General features: G+C 36.5%; 1 protein-coding gene across 1 annotated transcript in view; it reads right to left on the reverse strand.

Moving 5' to 3' along the window:
• LYST (lysosomal trafficking regulator) overlaps nucleotides 1–22,167 on the reverse strand; it is an 86,085-nt gene that overhangs the window by 13,988 nt on the left and 49,930 nt on the right. Inside the window, exons 23-44 of the mRNA XM_074896780.1 lie at nucleotides 19,477–20,113; nucleotides 18,838–19,015; nucleotides 17,784–17,953; nucleotides 16,092–16,322; nucleotides 14,999–15,165; nucleotides 14,357–14,509; nucleotides 12,793–12,984; nucleotides 12,104–12,282; nucleotides 10,778–10,984; nucleotides 9,295–9,471; nucleotides 8,752–8,828; nucleotides 7,612–7,800; nucleotides 6,734–6,879; nucleotides 6,564–6,660; nucleotides 5,864–5,925; nucleotides 5,439–5,494; nucleotides 4,275–4,427; nucleotides 3,692–3,936; nucleotides 2,891–2,957; nucleotides 1,867–2,023; nucleotides 1,329–1,469; nucleotides 705–922 (exon numbers count right to left, since the gene is read on the reverse strand). Coding sequence (XP_074752881.1) covers nucleotides 705–922; nucleotides 1,329–1,469; nucleotides 1,867–2,023; nucleotides 2,891–2,957; nucleotides 3,692–3,936; nucleotides 4,275–4,427; nucleotides 5,439–5,494; nucleotides 5,864–5,925; nucleotides 6,564–6,660; nucleotides 6,734–6,879; nucleotides 7,612–7,800; nucleotides 8,752–8,828; nucleotides 9,295–9,471; nucleotides 10,778–10,984; nucleotides 12,104–12,282; nucleotides 12,793–12,984; nucleotides 14,357–14,509; nucleotides 14,999–15,165; nucleotides 16,092–16,322; nucleotides 17,784–17,953; nucleotides 18,838–19,015; nucleotides 19,477–20,113 — 3,899 coding nt within the window. The remainder of the gene's footprint in view (nucleotides 1–704; nucleotides 923–1,328; nucleotides 1,470–1,866; nucleotides 2,024–2,890; nucleotides 2,958–3,691; nucleotides 3,937–4,274; nucleotides 4,428–5,438; nucleotides 5,495–5,863; nucleotides 5,926–6,563; nucleotides 6,661–6,733; nucleotides 6,880–7,611; nucleotides 7,801–8,751; nucleotides 8,829–9,294; nucleotides 9,472–10,777; nucleotides 10,985–12,103; nucleotides 12,283–12,792; nucleotides 12,985–14,356; nucleotides 14,510–14,998; nucleotides 15,166–16,091; nucleotides 16,323–17,783; nucleotides 17,954–18,837; nucleotides 19,016–19,476; nucleotides 20,114–22,167) is intronic.

Consider the following 22,167-nt stretch of genomic DNA (forward strand, 5'->3'; position numbering starts at 1 on the left):
AAAAGCCACCACTACCAGCCACTACTGTTTTATTAGCTCTGCCAGCTATAGAATGAACACTAAACACATCTGAACATGTCTGAAACCAGGACTGCCTGGCTGAGTAAACCTTGTGATAGTAAGGACTGAAGTTAAAGAATACAATCCAAGATATCAGTGTTACAATTAAGCAGTAAAACTCTGGAATTCTTTATGTTAAATGAGGACTTACTTGAAGTTCAATTTACTGGAGGGGAAAGTGTTTATTAGAGGAACAAAACACAAGATATAAACACAAGATATATATGAAGGGAAGAACACAAATAATGAGCTCAGGACAAACTGAAGTGTTTTAGTCATATCAAAAACTGCAACACAATCTACCTAAATGAAAGGCTCTTTTTGACTGAGCTGGAAGCAGGTACACACAAACATGACACCTGTATACACTGCAAACAACTATCCAGGCAGTCTAAACCCCATAGCTGATGAGCCCCATGCCCGTATCTCAAGGCAAGGCAGACAAACACAAATTCACCAAGTCTCCCAACTGTCCCTGGGATCTTATCAGTTCCGCACTGGAATGGTTAAAGTCTTTTCTTATTCAAGACTTCAGGAGCAAGGGATCTTGCTTCATGCTGGATGCTTTCCAAGCAAGTCAGACTGAACTTTCCCCTATTGTTACTAAGTACAATGAACAAACACACTGCTTAACAAATACTTACTGCAGGATGAAAGACATTAATAGCCTGAACAGAGGCCTTGCCTTTTTGCTTATAACCAAACACCAGGTCAATCCAGTGACAGATTGTCTGGGAAACATGATCAGACTCCAAAGCCTGACGATGAATCAAGATGAACAGACGAGGATCATTACGAGCCCAGGGTGGAAGATTGACATGGTTAACTCTGTCACCATTTTGACGTACTCCAAAATCAAAACCTAGAAACAGAGGAGTAGATGTTCCAACATTTTAGTTGACAGGAACTTCAAAAAGGTCTTTATAGGGTCCTATGAAAGCTCACTATTAAGCACAGTGATTGCTGATCAACAAAGCAGCACCATTAACAAGTTCCCTCCCCTAACACATTCAAGCTGCACATACGCATTCAAGTGGAAAAATCAGGAAACAGAAAGCTCCTCTGCACCTCTGACAATTATGAAAATGCTTCCCTTAAGTCCTACAGAACAGCTTTTTAAACATATCCTGCAAATTTGTGCTAGAGTTCTCCCATACATCTACTACTTAGCATATTCAGCCTAGGGATATAAATGTTCTCAGTTTCAACCCATAGGCTCAACCATACAGCTGTTTCCGGTATGTAGTTTCGTTATTCTATCACTATACCTTCTCTGTTAACTAGAAAGTCGGGAAGGTAGAAAAATTCTGGGATAAGCTCTTTTACGTCAGTCATGGATTCATATGAAGAGAGTCGCCAGGTTGTATTGGTAGAGTGAAAAGTTCTGTCTGGGATGTCAAAACTTTGATCTGTAAAGAAATCCAAACTGAATTTATTACACTGATGATGGACACAACAGTTATACATCTGCAGCTTCAAGTAGTTAACTGCTCTCCAGCTAGAATTCTAAATGTTCTCAGCTATCTCAATTAGTGTGTTACACATAGACTGCATGTCAAATACAGGTCAGCTTTTTATTCTACATACACTAACATATATTTGTAAGATGTACAGATTTATGATCTAGCTTGATAATTTCAGAAGGAGTCTACCGTGAAAGCACACTAGATTTAATTGTACTGAACTCAGCTATTTAGAATTTATATACTTTGCTAAAAAGAGTAACACAGAGCATTCCTGGGTCATTGGGACCCACATCTGAAAGGCCCTGACTTGAAAGGCAAGTGCAAACAAAAGTAACCTTACCTTGATAGGCTAAAAACATTTTAGTAAAAGGTGGCAGCCTAACTAGGAAATGAAGCACAGTTCCACTGTTGGAATAATGAGATCCGTAGTGATATGGTTGTACAGGGGGCATGGGATCATCCTCCCGTGCTCCTTTACGATATTCTTCTTCCAAATACTTGAAAAGTAGTAGGAAAAAATATAATCACAAACCTCCTACTTAGACTGCATTCCAATAACACATATACGAGCTTGCTTAAATTGTTTAGGAATAACACTTAAAACTTTTAGAGGAACAAACATTTAAAAATGATTTGGAATCAAGTATACTTTGTCTAAAGGCACATGATCACTTCTATAACTGGTTAGATATCAGTCTTCAGCCAATTTAAGTTACCTGCTTTCTACTATTTATTACTTTGACTCCCTCCCCCCTTCCCTTGTGTTCTAACATGGTAAAGTCATTTTCAATATGAAATGAAAAAAAAAAAACACCAATGTTTGCAAATAATATGTCTGTATTATCATGGTCTAGTGTAAGTTTGAAGGTCCAGCTGCAGATGCTTTAATTCCCCAGCACATTATTTTCTACAAACATTCTAAAGAGCAAAAAAATCAAAGACCACTGTAATCATAGTAGGGCATGTTAAAATAACAGAGTAGTCCAGAGAAAACAGCTTTTCTGTTATGAAACAAAGTATAGCCAGAAGTTCCAACTGAAGTGATTTCAAGTAAATGGCAATGTTACCTTCCTGATCTCTAGGGATCTTTAAATGTATGTGTGTTCTAATGTAAGAAGATACCAAGTTAACCTCCTCAGCAGTGTCACATGGAAAGACTGAACTGATATATGATTTTAGGTACAGGAACAAACACAGCTTCCAAGCATGTTATAAAACAATTCCCAAGAAACTGGAAATGAGAATGCCATAGACATCAAATACTGGATTTGTGGTTTCTTATCCCCCCATCAATATATGTTAAAACATTAAAGCCCCTATTTATACACAGGAAAAAGACAAGAAGCAAAAGTTAGCCAAATTACCTTGTAAGTATCCACATAACGATCCTCTTTTTCTTTAGACTGCACAGCTATTGGTTTGACTAAATTTCTGTAACAGAAGTAGTACTGATATCTTGTCATTTTTATAAAGATATCAAGTCATCCCATTTAATAATGCATTATTAAGAACAATGGTTTTACTATCATGAAAAGGACAAGCAAGCTTAATAGCACTTTACAAGAGAGTTCAGAAAATAAGAAGGCCACTTCTGGTGCTAAAGGCACGCTCAGACCCACAGACTACCCCATAGCACAGTAACAGACAAGCAAATGCAGAGTCCCTCTGTCAAATCAGAGGCATCAGAAAAAGGCAAAGACTTTGTGAACACAAATGTTAAATCAGCTTAACAGAAATGTATTAGGGTGGGACAATTCCCTTGGATCTACTCACAGTGAAGACAATATGATTTTATAACTGGACAACTATTTTAATATTATTTGCTTTTCTATTTAATTTTTGGTAATTGGCCTGAAGTCTTTAATCACATGAATTTAAACATACAGCTTTTACTTAAATTTGTGGCCTATCCTTATCCTATTAAGACAGTATATCAGTTCAATTCATAGCACTCTAAATATACACACTCATACGAGACATTTTATTTAAGTATCTGAGGTGAAGCAGCCACTTATTGTAAAAAGCCCAAGTTATTATGGATGAGGCTTGTCCCTGAATAATTCCACTCATGTATGTGTGCAGTTTAGTACAATGAAGTTAAAAAGCTGTACTGGTTGATCAGTTCAAATATTTGGAAATAACCGGTTCCAAACATTTCATATTACCTATATACTGATGGATCATTTAGGTCCAGCGTTTCATTGGTGTAGTCAGAAAGTATAAAAGGAAATACTGGATATTGCATGAGATCATTGAAGGAACGGCCCGCATGTTTGTTTAAATGAGTCAGATATTCAAAGTTAGTAATCTGTCCTGTGCACCACAGGTGGGTCAAAGCAGTAATATTTCCATATTCCAAAAGGTTAGGCAAATTGTTAGTTAAGATGTTGTGGTACACATCATCACGGACCTAAAAGAAAACACCACAGTTTTAATCAAATAATTTAAAAAGCGTCAAACTACCGTGACTTAGTACCTTTCTCTTATTTTGCAAATTTCTAGATATTCCATTACAGCAGATAATGTTTAGTATTACTAAGATTCTTCAATGTCTTAATACAGAGATGTGTTTTACTACATGATTGTGTTTATCTAGAAGTCTAACCAAGCAGAGTTTTTTCAAAGGTACTAGGCAGAATTTAAGTAGTTCATGCAACAGGTCTCCCTAAAAACTAATGCGTGAACATACATGTTATGAAGACACAGCAAAACACTGTGATATATTATTATGCATCAGTGCCACATTACCTTTGTATTATCAAAAGCCAAGAGTAAAGTTCTACCATTTGTTAGAAAAATTTCCACGGCATTGTCTCTTAACTGCCACCAGCGCTTATGAACTTCCTTAATTTCCTCATAGGTCCAAGAAAATGATGCCGGTTCTGTTTCTCCATGAAAACTCTAGAGAATTTGCAATTGAAAAATTTATTTGAAGTAGATTTCCCAAACAAGAAACTCTTCAATGCAGTCAGTTGATAACCATATAGCATAAGGCAAACTTTAATTTTGCTGTGCTGCTTTAAGACGTTGTTGAGATTTTTTTCATATGTTTCTCATCCTTCACTCTCCTCAAGGCAGTGGGCAGAGCATCACGCATCCTCCCAGCTGCTCCAGCTCCCTTTCCAGCACTATCACACAGTGTCATATTTTCACTGGCTCTTAAGCTAAAACATTGGACAGTCAACCAAAGCAAGCAAAGCTGTGCCATGAATCCCAATTCTGACAGTTCTGTGAAGGACAAAGCAGCAAAACAGCTGGTAACATCTTAAACCCCAAGAGCTGTGTGCTTAGTGAATGCAAGACAAACCTCCCTGTAAACAGTTTAAAACTTTCAGCAGTATAACCTGCATCTTGATTTTTTAAGTGTCTGTTTAAGTGTTAGATATATACACTTAAATAACACATCAGAGCTTTTGTATATCACAAGAATTAGGTCAGTTCCAGTTTCCTCCATGATATAGTCTCTCTTGTATAGGATAAGGGGGAGCTAGAACATCCCACATAATGGAAAATTCAAGAATCAGATATTGTAAAGTAAAGCCTAATTCATACACTTGCGAGTTTCTGTACTTCCTAGTGCTCCAGCTTCCAGTAAGGCACATTTTCTCAGGGGCAGACCAAAGCAAGCTCTGTGCACTAATGCTGATGAACTCAGAGCAACGGACAGCAAGGTGCTGAAGCCTCTCCACATCACCCCCTCCTCACTGCCTCCCAGCCTCAGGCCCACACCTTTTCTGTTTTCTGCCATCACCACTGATTCCATAGCCAGGGGCAACAGAAGCAACACTGAACCCAAACTAATCAGTTTGGCTGGCCTTGTCCTGAGACCTCTAACTCTCAGTGGCAGCAGACGAGATAGTCATAGTCAGACTTTGGAAAACGTAAAGCTGGACAATATGCTCTAATACTCACTGAGTTTTCAATTGTGTCTGAAGCATTGTCTTCAACAAAATACATGCCACACTTTCCTGCAGGGAAAAATAGTTGCAAAAAGTTGCATGATATTACTATTTGTGTAATGCATCTTAGTGTGATATAAACAGTGTCCAGGAGATAAGAACACTAATAGTAGTACTTGGGCAAGACAGTATGTGACAGGAATAGAATTTATCATTCCAAATCTTTTAGCAACTGCAACTTTAAAACTTAACTACAGTCCAAATAGCACTCATGCAAACAGTAGGGAAAATAGACAAAACTGATCTGCAAAGCATATCATCAATAAGCAGTCAGGCAACAGCTCAATTACTTGTTAAAAAAAAATATCACTCAAGTTAATACATACAGCAGAATCTTATACAAAAAAGGTATTTATGGAGACTGAAAATTCTGCTTACCTAGCAACAGTTCACCAGCAGTCTCTCTAGAAGGTGCTACACTTATACATCTTCGATTAACTCTGAAATATTTCAAAGTGTATTATTACTTATGGATTTATGTACCTTTCAGCACATACCTAAAACTAGCAGCCTCGTAGGCTATGGTTGAAGAAAGACTTTTCAACTAATAGTTCAGATCTCAAGGGGGGAAGAAAATAGAACTTCAACTTTCTAGACTTGCACATTAGTGGTTTTGTAATTATTTGTTGTTCTCTGTAGTTATTTTAGGCAGTATTAGTGCCTGTAATAGGTGATAAATTGACACAACTGCAGAGCTGAGCAACACAGTAGAGGCAGAGAGGATGAAAACACAATTTGCTTTTGAACACTGATGGGAAGACCTACCAGATCTAGTAGCACTGCCTGTCTTAGCTATCTAAGGGACAAGTGAGGAAAGAAGCTCCATCCCCACATCACACCAGATGGTATTTGCTTTTGCTGATTTTTGAAGTCATGAAGATAGACTGTTTTAAGACTCAGAAAATGTACATGTTGGTAGCTCTGAACTTTTGCTTAAGAGTATAGCAAAAAACCTACCATTTTTGACATTTGTCTCCTCTCACTTGAGTATTTTTAATGTTTAGACAAAAAAAAAAAAATGAGAACACTGGAATAGGAGTAGTTAGGAAAGGGAGGTATGTGTTAACCCAAGCCTTACCTTATATGTTCACTTGCAGCTTTGTCCTTTACAGTAGAAGAGTGAGACGAATGTGTTTTGTCTTCAAATAGGTAAGATAATGGAGTTTTTATCACACCTATTAAAAAAAACCACAAATAAGGCACTAGCAGTCATTACACTTCAGATATACTAGAAAATGTTATAATTACCTTCCTGTTTCTGCCTGTCTGGGAGAAGGTACTTGTTCGGAATCGTCAGGTAGCACCTCTGCAAGCGGCGCCTCTCTCTGTTTGGGCCTTCAGTTGGATCCAGTTGCCAAGAAGTTGGGTAATAGACTGGGTCATACCAGAGTGCTCTGAAAAAAAAACCCAAAAAATGTTAGAGTTTGGTAGCAGAGACAGTATACATAGTTTATTAATTCTGTTTTTCTTTCAGTAGTAGAAAGGCAGAAGTTTCACAGTAGTAGACACTGGGCAATTATTTCTGAAAAAGTATTAAAAGACTGAATTTTGTCGTTTATTTTCATGAGCTATCCCACTGACTATTTATGCGCTACTACTGTAAGACTGCTCTTGAAGTTACTAATTCTGATGAAAACAGCAATACAATACAAAACAAGTATTTCATTTTGAAAACTCAGCTGTTGCAAACATGACATTAGTTCTGCAGTGGTAAAAATACCACTATTTGGTTTCTTGTCAAGACTTAACATCTTTTTTCTATGCAGACTAGTGAACACAGTATCGGATGTTAATATGAAGAATATTACCCAAGAAATGCTGTTACTCCATCAATGCAACACAAGATACAAAAGCTTTATGACATTCTTCATTCTGTTAGGCACAGGCAAAGTGTACCTGACAAAAAGCCTGTCTCAATGGCATAGAAATACTACTTGGTTACTCATCCTAAAAACATAATAGAATAAATCAAGTATGTTAACAAGTCTTTAACCATCAGATGATCAGCAAAAGCAAGTAATTCTAGTTTTAATACCATTTACATTTCATGTGCCTTTCAGTAGAATGAGAAGCACATGTCAGGCATCAAGTCCCTCTCCTGCTTCTTCACTGAGAGAACAACTTACCGATCATGGGTAAGCTGCTGAACAAGTTCCTGCCAATGTCTGCTGGCACTTAGCTCTGCCTTGTACATCCCCCTGATGTGCTGGATTACTTTCTTCCTTTCCATTCCTTGTGACAGAGACACAGCTTGTGTGATGTCTCCAGCTATTTTAGAAATGTCTTTAGATTTTGTATCCAGACGTTGAAAGAGACTGAAGAAAAGGAGAGTTGTGTTTTAAAGTGTCAGATAAACACACTGAAAAAGGCAAGACAAGACACCAAAAACCCTTCTAAGATACAATCACTTTGGCTGTAGATATCCATAATTCTTGTTACAGCAGATGCAGAGCAACTTAGCCTACCAACTTTTCATGAGACTTATGAAGACCTTCTGCTGCTTAGCCTTCAAAGCAGATATCACTTGTGGCCAAAGACAAGCCAATTAGAAGATCAATGGATATATATTAGCATGCTTTACCAATTAATCTATACTCATTACAATAAAAATCGGAAGTAAGAACAGTCTGAGCAGTTTACCACTGCTCAAATCTCAAATTCTTCAACATAAAGTCTTATCACTTATCTAGTCAGACTTGACTAAGCCGACCTTCACAGCTACTGCAGTTGCCTACATTGAAGCATGTTGTGTGTGCATCTCAGATCTAATCTTTAGAGCAAAGCCTGAAATGTAAATTAATGGGAAAAACCTCTTAATCTACCACAAGGTACTGAAATTTACATTATGCCTAGTAGCAGCAGTCTACATAGCTCATAGAAGTGTTCAAATCCTATGCTGAATACAACAATATTTTATTCATTGAAGATCAGAGTTAGTTGTAGAGACATTTGCCTTACTTCTAATTGCACAGACCACAGCAACAGGAGAGGTGATTGGACAGATACAACAGCTGTAAAACTAAGGGTGAAGTGTCAAACATGCGAAAAACAATTCACTATTCTGAAGTTCACACAATGTCATCTATTATACAACCTATCAAAATGCATATACCTACAATCGAGCTTTTTTATAATGGTAAAAAACATCTGAAGGCTGTTGATTTGAAAAATATCTGTAACAGTCATATAGACAACTTCACAATGGGGTGTGCTGAACAGAGAACGTTCTTACAGGGTTCTTGCAGCCAATTTTAGAAGGCACTTACTTTTGCCTATTATTAGCCATTGTCTTCTCCCAGGCAGCTTTGTTTACACCTTCTTCCATCTCATATTTCTTCTGATCCTGAATGGAAGTTTTATACGTTACTTTTTTTCCAGATGGACAAAAGGAAGCAGACATTAAAGGATATGCCAATTTAAAAAAGTAAGACTGACAAAACTGTTCAACTGATATGTTCACAGCATTTAAAACCATCAAGATTTCATTTCAGTTACTAGAGTTTTATTATATTTAGATACAATTTTTTCACAAGGAACTATAAAAATTATTTTTTCCTCACAATGAGATACACTAGTAGCTTATTACAAACTACCACTTCTGTCTAGGTTAAGTAATATGCTTAACCAAGAAGCACTAATACGTGAGCTTGCTGTGAAGTGTTGACTGTGACAGAAATATTCAAAACCCAAGAGAACCTCAAAAGCATAAGCCATGCACCAAGCAAGATCACTGTCTATACTAAAATTATGACCCCATATAACAGACAATTGTCTCAAATATGTCCAGTTTTTGAAGTTTACTCACAAACCTCTTTCAGAGCTTTGATTACATCTGGTTTTGGTCGTGGGCTCAGGGGAACGCATTTATAGCCACAACACTTCAACGTATTCACAAAGTCTCCTGCTGCTCTTTGTTCTTCTTTGGTCATTTCATCAGTGTGATTGTGCATTAACTCATGTAAATAGAGCACTAATTTAGGTCCATGCTAGAAGATGAAGAGGGGAAAATCAGATGTATGGTCATTGTCATTTCCACAATACAATGCTGAGCAGTTCTTTCCTCCAGCTTCATTCCATTTTCTAGTCAGCCTGGACAGATTTCTTCTACTTTTTTTTGTGTGATTTAAAGAAAGTGGCTGCTTTAGTGTTCGAACTTTTATAAAGTGAGAAGGAGCACACTGAATTTAATCCTCCACATGATAAAACTTGCCCCAGCATCTTGTGACTTTTCAATGGCTTACAGGAAACCTAAGCTGCTTCTCCAAGTACTCAGCTCCTGCAGCCTTGTTTATACTTCAGGAAATATGTGCCAGAGACTCTTAATTTCGCCTGCCCAGAATGCTACGCCTTGTTTGATTAATCAAATTAGAGCTGGCAGACAATGAAATTAAGCAGACACAGGCCATAAATGCACTCAACATGACATTTCCCCAGAGAAGCTATCGCTAGTATATCAGCTCTTTTCTTACCCGTGAAAGTGTTAGTTTAATTGGATAATGTATATGTGATCAGGAACATATTAGCATCACAGGTTCATCCAATAAGTACTCTCTCCTCAGTACACAGTGACTCAAACTGTGGTGTCTTCCATAATTTAGTTCATTCTTGCAGTTCCTTCATCTCAAACAGCAACATTCCTACCCATTTCCTGATTATGGCTCTAAGAAATGCTTTCTCTCAAGCTTGCACTAACAGAGTACAATCAAAAAAGCTCTCTCCTGACAAACCAAGAAGAGCAGGGAGAAACTGTTCAGCTATTTGAGTTAAGAACATAGAATATACCATTCTACTTTAAGAATTAATAAAGGCTAAGTAAGAAAAGATAGAGTACTGTTTTGATTGAGGACTGACTGCCTCTTAAAATCTAGTGGCAATCAGTTTTAAGTTTCAGGAAGTGTGTAGTTAAGAGTACCAAGGCAAGGTTAATTCCTTCATTAATCTGCTTTTTCAGGGTACCTTAACTTCTAGCAGTCTCAGTAAAATTCTTCATATTAAAATTAGTACCACCTTTTGTTTCTGCACTACACAGGAGATGTGATGTTTGATATGCTACAGAGTCAACATACCCAGACATAATCTTATCTTGCCTCTTACAAAACTATCCACCCTCAGGATAACAGAGCAATTGCAGAGGTACACACAGCCATTTTGTATGACATAACTTTGTCATTACACTAAACATTGCTACAACAGCCTTGAACAACTTCAGCCACACACAGTTCTAAGTAACTGTAAAATTTAAACAAAAAAATGAATACAGGTTTTACAAACTTCTCAAACTCCCAAGCTTACTTGCAAATTTGGGCTAAGGCAGTCACGCATGATCTCTGGATGGTTTACTTCAGGTACCATCTCCAAAGTCTGCTTTCTCTCTTGCAGTGGCCTTGCCGGAGACAAGTTGTGCACAAGAAGCCTCCCAAGTTGTGTACGGAATGTGTCCTTACATGACAAGAGGATTCTCTTCCACTGCTGCTTTGGTGTGTTCATTCTGCTGGTGCCCTAAGAGAGATAATTTTTTAGTATTACAGGGTTAGGGCTTCCTTTCACCAAGTTTTCACATTGCAAAACAAACACAGTTAATATCAAAATGTAAGACAATAAAGACTACTGTACCAAAATAAAGTGATTCATTTTAGTTTACTGATTATTATTACAGGTTAAAAGACATTCTACTAAAATTGAAAGAAGGGTTTGTTCATTCCAGTAAAATAAGCGTTTTTCTAGATCTGCCAATACTAGGATTGCAACTCCTAGCTAGACTGAATATTCAGTTCCAACAATCCAAACTTGTTATGTAGAGGGTTTAAAATCAAAGGGGATTTTTGTTTGCTTATTTTAATGAATAGCCCTTCTACATTAATAACTAGTTTCTGAATGGATTACCTCAGAAGATCAGAAACCAGCCACTGGATTAAGGTGCTTGTGCACACAAAAAGAAACCTGCCATCTTTGCAAACTAGTAAAAGCATGATATGATGGAAAGATAACAGACCTAACCAAATTCATTTTCCAGAGCTAGAAAGAAAATTGGGTTGAGCTACTTTTTATAGAGACGACCTAAGAGAAATAAAGAGGCAAGAAGCAGTAAAGTTTTCCAATAAAACCATTTCAAATTACCCAAGCGAAACCTGATCACCTTGGAAAGGTTGATAAGCTAACACCTGTATGCCAGAAGAGAAAACTCAGCCCTTTAGCAACAACCAAAGAGAAAGTTCCCCTTCCCAACTCTAAAATATATATATTATAGACACATATTGCTCAGAAACTCTCCATCATCTACGGATGCACAGCAGATCCTATTTTATAGGCTCCAGCAAACAAACCTTGAGGTTTAAGAGACAACGCAAATTTGTGGACTGCTCAGAACTCTGTCTACTTAACTTCTGTGTGCTTGTTCAAGAAGAATTTTGCTAAATGTTAAGGTAAAAATCAGAACAGAAGCATTTATTATTTTACAACTTCAAAATAACTGGAAAGCTGAACAAAGCTTTTAATACCACAGTTGAATTGAGAGAGGCAGTAAGGAAAGTATTTCTGGACAGAAGACTATATGCATGAAAAGTTCTAAATTAAGGAACCTTATGAAATATCCTTTAATGTGGACATCTAATTACTTACAATGGATACTTTGATTCCTTCCACCAACATTTTGAACATTTCTTTAAGAAAAGGATTTGTTCTGCTAGGCAGTTCTTGCTGGCTTTCCTCTTCAGGAACTTCCAGCTGGGATGCTGAGAGTCTGCTTTGACTTGTGTTTTCTGTGATACCCAGTACATCAAGGCACTCTTCAGTAGATGCTTAAATTTTAAAGAGGCACATATTATCAGTACCACCTCAAGCAAGACCTTTAGTTGGCATTAAATCAAACACTGCCTTTACTACTATACTTACCATAGTTACTCTCTCTCTTGCTTCTGTGGAATTTGAACTAGCCCCCAAAGTCATCAAGTCTAGCTAACAAATGTGCCCCCTTCATAGAAACATGCCAACTGATGCATTTTATGAGAGCAGATGCTCCCTTTGGCAGAGTTAAATCTTTAGGTAATAATTCAGTCAGTTAACACATGAACGGACTAATGTAGAATTAAAACAACTTGTTCAGTTCATTCAAACTGTATCCAGATTGTCAGTTACATAATACTGAGAGACAGATCACTGAGAGCATGTTGTTTTATAGTTAAATCCATTAAACTAATGTCAGAGGTATTACTTTTCTTTCAAACACTTCAACACTCCAAAAGCAAGAATCCATTTTTCATATAGCCCTACATTGGCTCTGTTAAAACCAAAAGGAACAAAAATCCTACCTAAATAGATGAGCCTGTTAACAGCTAGAACAGTCAGCCTCTGTAACCTTTGTGCAAACTCAGTCTCAGTGGCTTGGATAGGATTTTCTTGGCTCATTCTCCGCTGCATCATCATGTTGAATTCCTCACTCGCTAGTGAGCGCATTTTCATCAGCAGAGCATCAGACTGAGCAAGTGAAAACTTTCTAGAACCTTTAAGTAGAGAAGCATTAATAGCATTCTACTAAAATGCACAAAAATATTAATCAACTCAGCAATTGCTTTCATCCAGAGTTCATATCACTGAAGGAAAAAATACATTTGAATTGCATTAATATTGAAGGAAACATAAGTGTCATTTGGGTGTTTGTCTCTTAAAAGCTTTTCTATTTGAAAATAAATATATAAAATTCAAGAAGTGATACCATGAAGTGAGCTAGTCTCAAGATCAAATTTACTGTACATGTATTTTTGTGTAAAGCAAATTCTAAAGAAGTTACTTTTATTCCTGTTTTTACTGTAGAATTAGGATAAAGGATTAGAAGTTTATGATACAACAAAAAATTATTGCATATTGGAAAGTAGCTTTATCATCTAAATGATGTCAGTTATATTAACAGCTTCTAAACAAACACATTTTGTACCATACCCGTTGTCACTAATTTTGATAGAAGTACTATTTCTAACTTAGAAGAATATTCCTTAATATTCTCTTGAAGTGAACTGGTGGGCCTTGACTGTACTTGCTTCTTTTGGAAACAACTATTTCTTTTTATCTTTAGTGCCTTACCAGATTCACTAATATAAAAATATTTTCACTATATTTACTAGGCTGATAGAGATAGGCCTCAAAAACTGATAATATCAAGAGAAACATTCCCACAGTAAACAGGGAATAACAGTGGGTTTTTTTTAAGAAAACTCAAATGTGTATCAGATTTTAAAATTCAATCCTCTACAAAGTCCTAAATGCAGCTTCATTTATGAGGTATACAAAATTAATTTCCAGCCAGAAGACTCCAAAAATCTTTACAGAATGGTTCACAAGCTGTCAAAGTATTACTGCTAAAGCTAGAATTGCACAAATGTTTTACAAGCACAACCACAGTGAAATCTAGGAATCTTGCATTCCCAACTATAAAGTTAGAGTGCCAGGTATTTTCTTCAGGATGCAATCCCCACATCACAGCTATGTTAAAAGTCACAAGCACTAACTTTATTTTGATATTTCCTTACTATGGAGTTGGCTATTAAAACCATTAATGAATTACTTAAACATCTTTACTATGCAACTCATGAATCGAAGAGATTTCCAAAAGACGGTACTATCTGGCTTCAGACACTGTAGTGAGAATAAGGTGACTGAGGTTTCATTTTCATACCCTACTCCCTCCTCCTGATAAAAAAACCCCACAAGTTCAAAATGGGTACAAGGCTACACTATTTTAAAAATATACACACACTTATAAAGCAAATCCACAGAAAAAGCAAAGCAATAGGACTCGTTTGTTGTATCACTGAAGTTACAGCTTGAAAGTAATACACACAGGAGAAAGTACAAGAATACTACACTCTTGCTACTCACCAGCAATGCCTTTACGCTTTTGAAACATTGCACGATGTGATGCAGATAGTGATGGGACTGAGCCAGCCTGCTCCTGAGCGTCTTGGTTTGCTGTAGTTTTTATTAATTCAATAGCTGCTTGAAGAACTCTTAACTGCAGAACAACTGCCATATCTAAAGGGAAACACATACAGAGGACACAAGACATTCTTCGCATGTCTTCAAGAATTTTTACCAGATGTTTGTAAGAACTAGACACAAAATGTGTCAAGAGCTGTAAAACTCAGTTCCATAGAAGTCACACAGAAAGTCACCTCACTATTCCATAGATATAGACAGTACACAAGTGAGTTCTCATGGTAAAGCTATTGAGTTTGATTACTCTGAAATAAGACAAATGAAACTGTATAAAACATTTCCATTTAAATATACTTAATGAACTTTTACAGTCACTTTGTTCAGATTAGCAGTACACAATTCTTTACCACCAAGCAGGCTCCTGCAGAAAACTACTACTCTGAGAACCACTTAGAAGAGAAAGAAGATGCATCACCAGAAAACTCCCCCTTCTCCCTTGTCAGGAATATTAATTTAAACAAAAAGCAGTGGGGAAGGGATTTACTTCTCCAGTCCCATGACCCCAAAAATAAGCAGATAACTTACTTTGCATCCTTGCATTTTTACTATTTTGAAGATGACCCAGCAGCACAATGAGGTCTTCAATAACACGAAAATATTGAGAACCTGAGGAGCTGCAGGCATGAATTGCAACTGCTACCAGCAGCTGTTGTATATCGCATGCAAGTAACTTGTAGTCATTCAAGGGAATGCTGCAAACAAAGTTGTAGTTACCAGAAACATGACAATTCTAGTAGACTGTAACTCATAACAAGACCCATTACTATGCCCCTTGCTACTTCTGCCAACTGCGCCTAATATTATATTGTACTTCACACAAGAACGTTACTGTTGAAGGCCAGAAAATTGTAATCAAAGACACCTCTTCAGTGTTAACTGTGGCAGATTTGATGCCTGCAAATCTTTGAGACATTCTAACATTAAGATTGTAACAAAGTTTTATTGGAAAAGCAATGATATATTATTATCAGATTTCTAAGTTAAAGGAACAAGTCTGAAATCCTGTATTTCTCAAAAAAAGATCAGGATAATACCTCATTTTGTAACTACGTTGAACTAGAACTATACTGTGGTAAAAAGGAAATTTCTTCAGAATACCAACTAATAAAATAAATTAACAAAACCCCATATTTCCCTTCCTTTACTGTACAGCATGTTTGCAATTAATGAAGTCATTTAAGTTACTCAATCTCAAATATTAAATCACAGGCAGCACAGGAAAGACTTCTCCTCCAGTTTTAACGTTGGCTACAGATACAGTAGAATGCTACCATCTCCTGGGGCTTTATCTTATTGTTCAGGTGAGTTTTACTAGGAAAAGCATCCAAAGTGACGCAGTGTGACAAACTTGCATTTTAAAATGTCATTTCACTTGAAAGTTTAAGGTATGGGAAAAGTATTTTATATTCCATTGTTTGAACTGAATATCTAACTTTAAAGTTATAGTTAATATATTAACTTTCACTTACAAGTATAATTAAAGCTGAAAACCTCAAAACCAGTGTTATTTTGTACATGCTCTCTGATCATTTTAGCAAGCAGAACAAATACAACACTAATTTTTGCTAGACTTAAGGCTGTGCCTGGACTATTTTATAGCAACCCATACAATACTCACTTTGTTTCTAGTCCATTGAGAGCAGCCAGCGTATTACAGAGCACGTAGAGCAAACCATTATCAAGCAGTAGGTCTGCAACTTTTGAGCAGGAATTTATGATTTGTAGCAGGAGACAGAAGCAGTTATGCAGCAGAACATTATCATACAGAGAGTTCTCTATAAGACCCAGAACAGGAATGACACACCATTTTTGAAAGAGTCCAACATTCTTGACATCTTCCAGATCAAATCTATTAACATAAATATAAGTGAGTGACATCCTTAAAATAGCAACCTAGTATATTCAACTTGAATACCAGTCTATGCCAGTATTTTGGCAGAGATGTAGATGGCAGTTTCCTATATTTCACTGCAGTAAAAATGCCTGTCTACTAAGGGAAGTAATAGTAAAATAAACACTTCAAAGAACCACAAGGAAATGAAGTGCCTAAAAAGTATATCTGAAGCTTCAGCTAACTATGAACTCTCTACAATATAGATTTCATGAAAACAGAGAGGGTTTTTTAATCAGTGTAGAAAAAATTTGACACATCTTTCCAGTAATAAGTATTACAACTGGCACAGACACTATCAAGAAACCAGATACAGCTTGACTTCAATATAATGATATACTGACTACCAGTAGGTTTGATATCCTATATCCATTACTGCTGAAGTGTAATTAAGTTTGGCAACTTCTGACTTACTACGATTGTTGAATTCAAAACAGTGATTCAGATCTTGTATTACTTGTGCATTAAGAAATGGGATTATTCTTCTAAGGTTATCAGCCCATCACATGACTATTATACACAACCCTAAACTTAAGACAGTTAAATTATTTTTCCAGAGCCATAATCAGTCTTGAGGAAACAACAGTTCTCTGCTTCGGGGTTAGTTAAGCAGCCAGGTTTAAATCCTGGCAATTAAACAGAAGTATTTTCTTGGGGGGTGAAGATCAGGCCAACTGCCAGAAGTAATATGGCAACAAATCCTTCCAAAAAAACTTCAGTTACTGCCTCTGCAGATTTTTGCACTACTGACTATACTTACATATATGCTCTTCTTGTATGGTCATTAAGTAGTCAGACTAGTTCTAAAAAAAATAATCATTTACTTAAATAATTGTCTGCTTAAAAGGTAATCTCCTTTCTTTGTCAACATGAGGTGGCTCTTTGGTTCAAGGAAATGGTGTATCTGTAGGGTTTTCCCTAAGGGAAATAGGGATCTAAACTCAGGGCCAAGCCAAGGAAGCAGCTGTTACATCAAGCTTTGTCCTTAATCACCTACCAAAATCCAGTAGAAGTCTAGTGACTACTACTTAAAACTTCTAAGGATACAAATCAGTTTCACATAGGATCAGAAAGAATAGGGAAAAATTAAACTCATTACAAAGACATTTGAAGTGAAAATGCCTCTGAAGCCCTCAGAAGGGCTGAGGGTTTAGAAGATCCCAGCTGACAGCACCTATCAGATGAAGTTGCTTACAAACAGCTTAAGGGCCATAAAATAGTCATAAGAAGTTCAATACATTTCAATGTTAAAGCTACAAGCAAAACACTTCAAAACAGTTTTGAAGAAATTTTTTATGGTTGTTGACTACTAGGAAGAGAACAGGAATTAGAAAGCTATCACATCCTTGCCTCCAGCACTGTACAACACTTGTAGTTCAAATATTAAGTTACAGGACACAAAAGCAAAGCATCACTTACTCTTCATCCAAGCCAACAGAGCGGCCAAAGAGCATTTCCAAAAAGCACTCTACAACTTCCTGAGTGCCCTGGTGAAGGTACAGCTGGTTGGCTAGCAAGGAGAAGCCACGATTCTTTAAGAACTTCTCCTTTTGCTCCCTCCTTGCTCTGTTGAAATATGCATCCAACAACTAAAAATAAATGCATAATTATGATGTAAGATTTATATATTTAATATAACTCCCTTGCAAGTTAAAGTTCTTGTGTGCAATTTAAAGTTTGAAACCCAAATTTTTAGCATTCCAGATTAATCAACTGCACTTGCAACTGCAATCTACACTGCACCTCTTACAACTGACAGCTGACTATCGTTTTAACCTGACAACTCTAAGGTATTTAGTCAAGTTTGAAGGAGATGAAATCACACACATAACAGCTACATAATGCATACATAAATACATTCAGACTTTTTACACTTGTTAAATCCTGAACTTTGGTATGTATGCAAGTGCATGCACAATGTTTTAGATCACTTTGTTAATAAAGCCGTAGAATCTTCAAATTAAAATACAAATCTATGCAAAGTTTTTCATCTACATGATCTTATCATCCAGAAGCACTGTCCTTGTCAATACTACAAAAATCTCTGAAAACATTTCAAAGCCTCAAGTCTATGTTCAGGCCAAAAATATGTGGGTAACTCCCCAGAATAACTGAAAGTCAACTGTGTTAGACATCAAAACTTTTCTTGCACCTGAACTTAACATGGTACATCATGTGTTTAATGCTGAAGAGATGGTCACCAACTTTCTGCACTGTCACTTCCATTTACAACAGTAATGCTGTCATATGCTCTTAAGGCCTCTCTGGCTTAGATCATTGACTATATCTGTTAAAAGATTCTGTGTTTGTGTTGTGGTTTGGTTTTGGTTTGTTTTTAATCTGAGGGGGTGGAAACATACCTTAAAAGTAAACCTAGAAAAAAGCAAAACAGAAAAATACTAACAAAACTTCATGTTTCCAACAACTATGCTAGTCCACAACTCTTTAGGCACAGCTTTTCATATAGGCCTACTTTAATGACTCCTTGTTGTATGAGAGGAGATGGGTGGTTCACAAGAACTATAAGATAATCAGGTTGGATAAGTTTGTCCATCACATCTTCTAGCATGATATCTGGTAGGATTAGGAGAACTCCACGCAAAAGGTCATACAATCCACAACAGATAAGCACAAGACAGTCTTCTGTACATCTGAAAACAGAAGAATATATTTTACCAGTTTGTCTACAACAGGAAACATTAAAAAAATGCAGAATTGTCAGCTACTCTCGGGGGGCAGGAAGAACAGGAAATCTGTCAAACAGTTTTCCAGTACTCCTATTGCCACTCTTCATTAACACTTATTTTTGGATAGCAAATGGCAAAAAAGGATAATCTGACCAGAACTAGTTGCTTGAGACTTTTTTGAGCTAGCATAACAAATTCCCACTCTTACTGAAGATATCAAAATTTAAAGTTTGCTATGTAAATAATGCAAAAATTAGAAAATGCAGTTCTATAGACTAAAAAATAATGAATTGGTTTATGACAGCCATTGAAAACATTAATTTTCAGGCTTCCAGTTTTTGTAGAGTAGTAATCAAGATCGAGAACTGTGAAATCAAAGCTCATCCTGTGCTACTGGTAATTTATTATTTTGTTTATCTGCTTACTGGTCATCAGGGCTTTCAGATGGTTTTTGAGTATTCTCATTAGCTGAAGAAAAAGCAAGACTCTCCCAGTCTTCAGGAAGTATACTCTTGTCAGCAAAGCTTGGCCAGCGAGCAATGGCTGATGATCCTCCTCCATGAACGGAAAATGCTAAACCCAATCCTGCAAAATTACTCTGACTCTTCTGAAATGAAGGCAGACCCTTCAGATTGTCTGGACGACGTAGGGATGTCTCAGCGGCAGTACCACCACCTTCGTTACATTTCAGGTCTGCATCTGCTTCTTTACTCTCAAATGTGTTTTCAGATAACTCTTCTTTGGCAATATCTTCAAACGTTTCAGCAGATGTTAACTCCGAGTCACAAACTGTTTTTGCAGACTCACAACTACTAAGAAAGAGTTCTTCTTGTACTTTCTTCACAGTTTCAGAACTGCCTACAAAACTAGTTCTACCCTGGAGATTAATGTAGTCATGCTTTCCAATAATCTGCAGGTCATCAACACTCCTTCCCATCCTTTCAGTTAGCCTTTTTTGATGAACTTGAGGTGAAGAAGCAGGAGACACTGGTAGGCTTTTGCAAAGCCTTTTAGGTGCCTGAGAGCTCATCAGCTGCTGTACGCCAGAACTGGAAGTGTTCTCTAGGGAAATAAGGATATCTTTAGCATTCTTTTTATGCTAGAAATAAGCTTTTCCCCTCAATACTACACTCCACATAGATTTAACACAGTGATGGCCCAAGCTAATTCTATATAGCAAAACTGATTCAACACCTGGCATAGCTCAGATTTGGCTGATCAAGTAGAGATAGTAAACTGTTATGCAGCCATATATTTAACAAGTCACAAATTGGAAAGATATGTAAAATACAAAATATTTTTTGCATGTATACTGGAGTTTCTGGATTTACGTCATGATCCTTTCAGCTAACCCTCAGCAGGAATTTGTACATAATCATAGAATCACTGAGGGTGGAAGACACCTCTAGAGATTGTCTAGCCCAAACTCCTTGTTCAAAGCAGGGTCAAACAGAGCAGGTTGTTTTATTTGGAGCTCTCGTGTAAGAGGACCAATCTACCATGTTTTAGCAGATGCTGAAATACTATTCTCCAACCCTTTTGCATGAAGGATTTACATGTACTTCAGGTTTATAACTTTATAACTGCATATTTTATTTAATAGGGCTTCCTTTTAGGTAATATTTTGACCCAAAACAGTCAAACTTTCAGAGCACATAAAAATGTATTTTTATGGAAGACATTTGTAAAGAGGGAAAGCAGTCTCTATACCAGACTGGTAGAAGCAGCTTTCTGTTCATGTGGGAAAAGGAGACTTTGTTCATTCAGAAGTATTTTAAAAACTATGCACCAGTTAGTACTAATGCAATGATGATGCATCAGGACTTTTTTCCATTAATAAGATTTATATAAGATATATAAATTTATATATATACACACATATGTACATAAATATAGCCAGACCAAGCTGGTCTTCAGACAACAGAAGGAATCTACATAGCTGCAACAGTCTTAACAGTCAAGCTTGCACACGCATTAGCAGGTAGTGCAACAAACTGCAAACCCACATGCAGGTAGCAAGTTATCTACTGAACATACCATTTCAAATATATTTCCTAAATTTAGAAATTCAAATTCAGAACCACAACACGCAAACACCTAATTTTTCACAAAAATTTATGTTGAGTATTTCTCTGGCACACATGAATAATCTTTATTCAAGAACAACAGTTTGGTATTATTGTTATTAATAAGTACTCAGTTTAAGAAGAGTATGCTATAAGGCAGAATGATTAATTCCATGTAAAATTTCTACTGTGGTCTGCTCTTCATATCACTGCTTTTAGTAAAAGACACTTGAACTAACACTGTTTCAAATGAAGACTCAATTTGCTTTTCCCAGGCAAAGTAGCAACATCAATTGTAAAAGGTATTACATTGGTGATACACAGAATACAGCTAAGTCAAACATCATCTGAAAAAGTTAGCAGCTAAGTTAGTTTTCATTCCTATTTTGTATATATTTGTAAACTCGCTTAGATTATGCGTATTTAATTAGACTTGATTTCTCATTGTCAATGAGCTTAAATAAAGGCTTAAGTTATACATTTTAGCTTCTGTTTTACTAGTGATATTTGTTGATTGACTATGCAAATCTCTAAAAAGTATGATTAAAAATCTACTGCAATAATGATGTAGAAAACACCAGACTGACAGAACGCCAACTGAAAAAAGTTACCAGCTTGAACTAGTAACTTCACACTATTTCAGCATCTATAGCAGAGTAATTCAGAACTGATTTAAGCAGTTATCTTTATAGATCTCAACTTGTTTGGCATGCTATAGAATAAGAATGTTTTTAGAAAACTGTTAAATGTTAATTTATATAACCAAGGTATCTATGTTGTTCTTTATTAGAAACATCTTCCCATCCTCTATCATGTAGGAACAGTGTATATACCTGCATCATAACTAAATGCCAATACTTTAATACTATATTTAGATGGATGATAACAATTATGCAACTCATAAAAGTATGAGCTTGGTGCTTTTTGCACAGGTGGTATAGCTGCTTATGGCTCACCATTTCAACTATTGCCTTGTTAAGGCATTCTCACGCATCTCTAGCAGGTCTATTTAACAAAGGAAGTTGTTCAGCTATCTGGTCCACTTCACTG

Source organism: Athene noctua, chromosome 1, assembly GCF_965140245.1.
Source record: "Athene noctua chromosome 1, bAthNoc1.hap1.1, whole genome shotgun sequence".
In the NCBI taxonomy this organism is placed as follows: domain Eukaryota; kingdom Metazoa; phylum Chordata; class Aves; order Strigiformes; family Strigidae; genus Athene; species Athene noctua.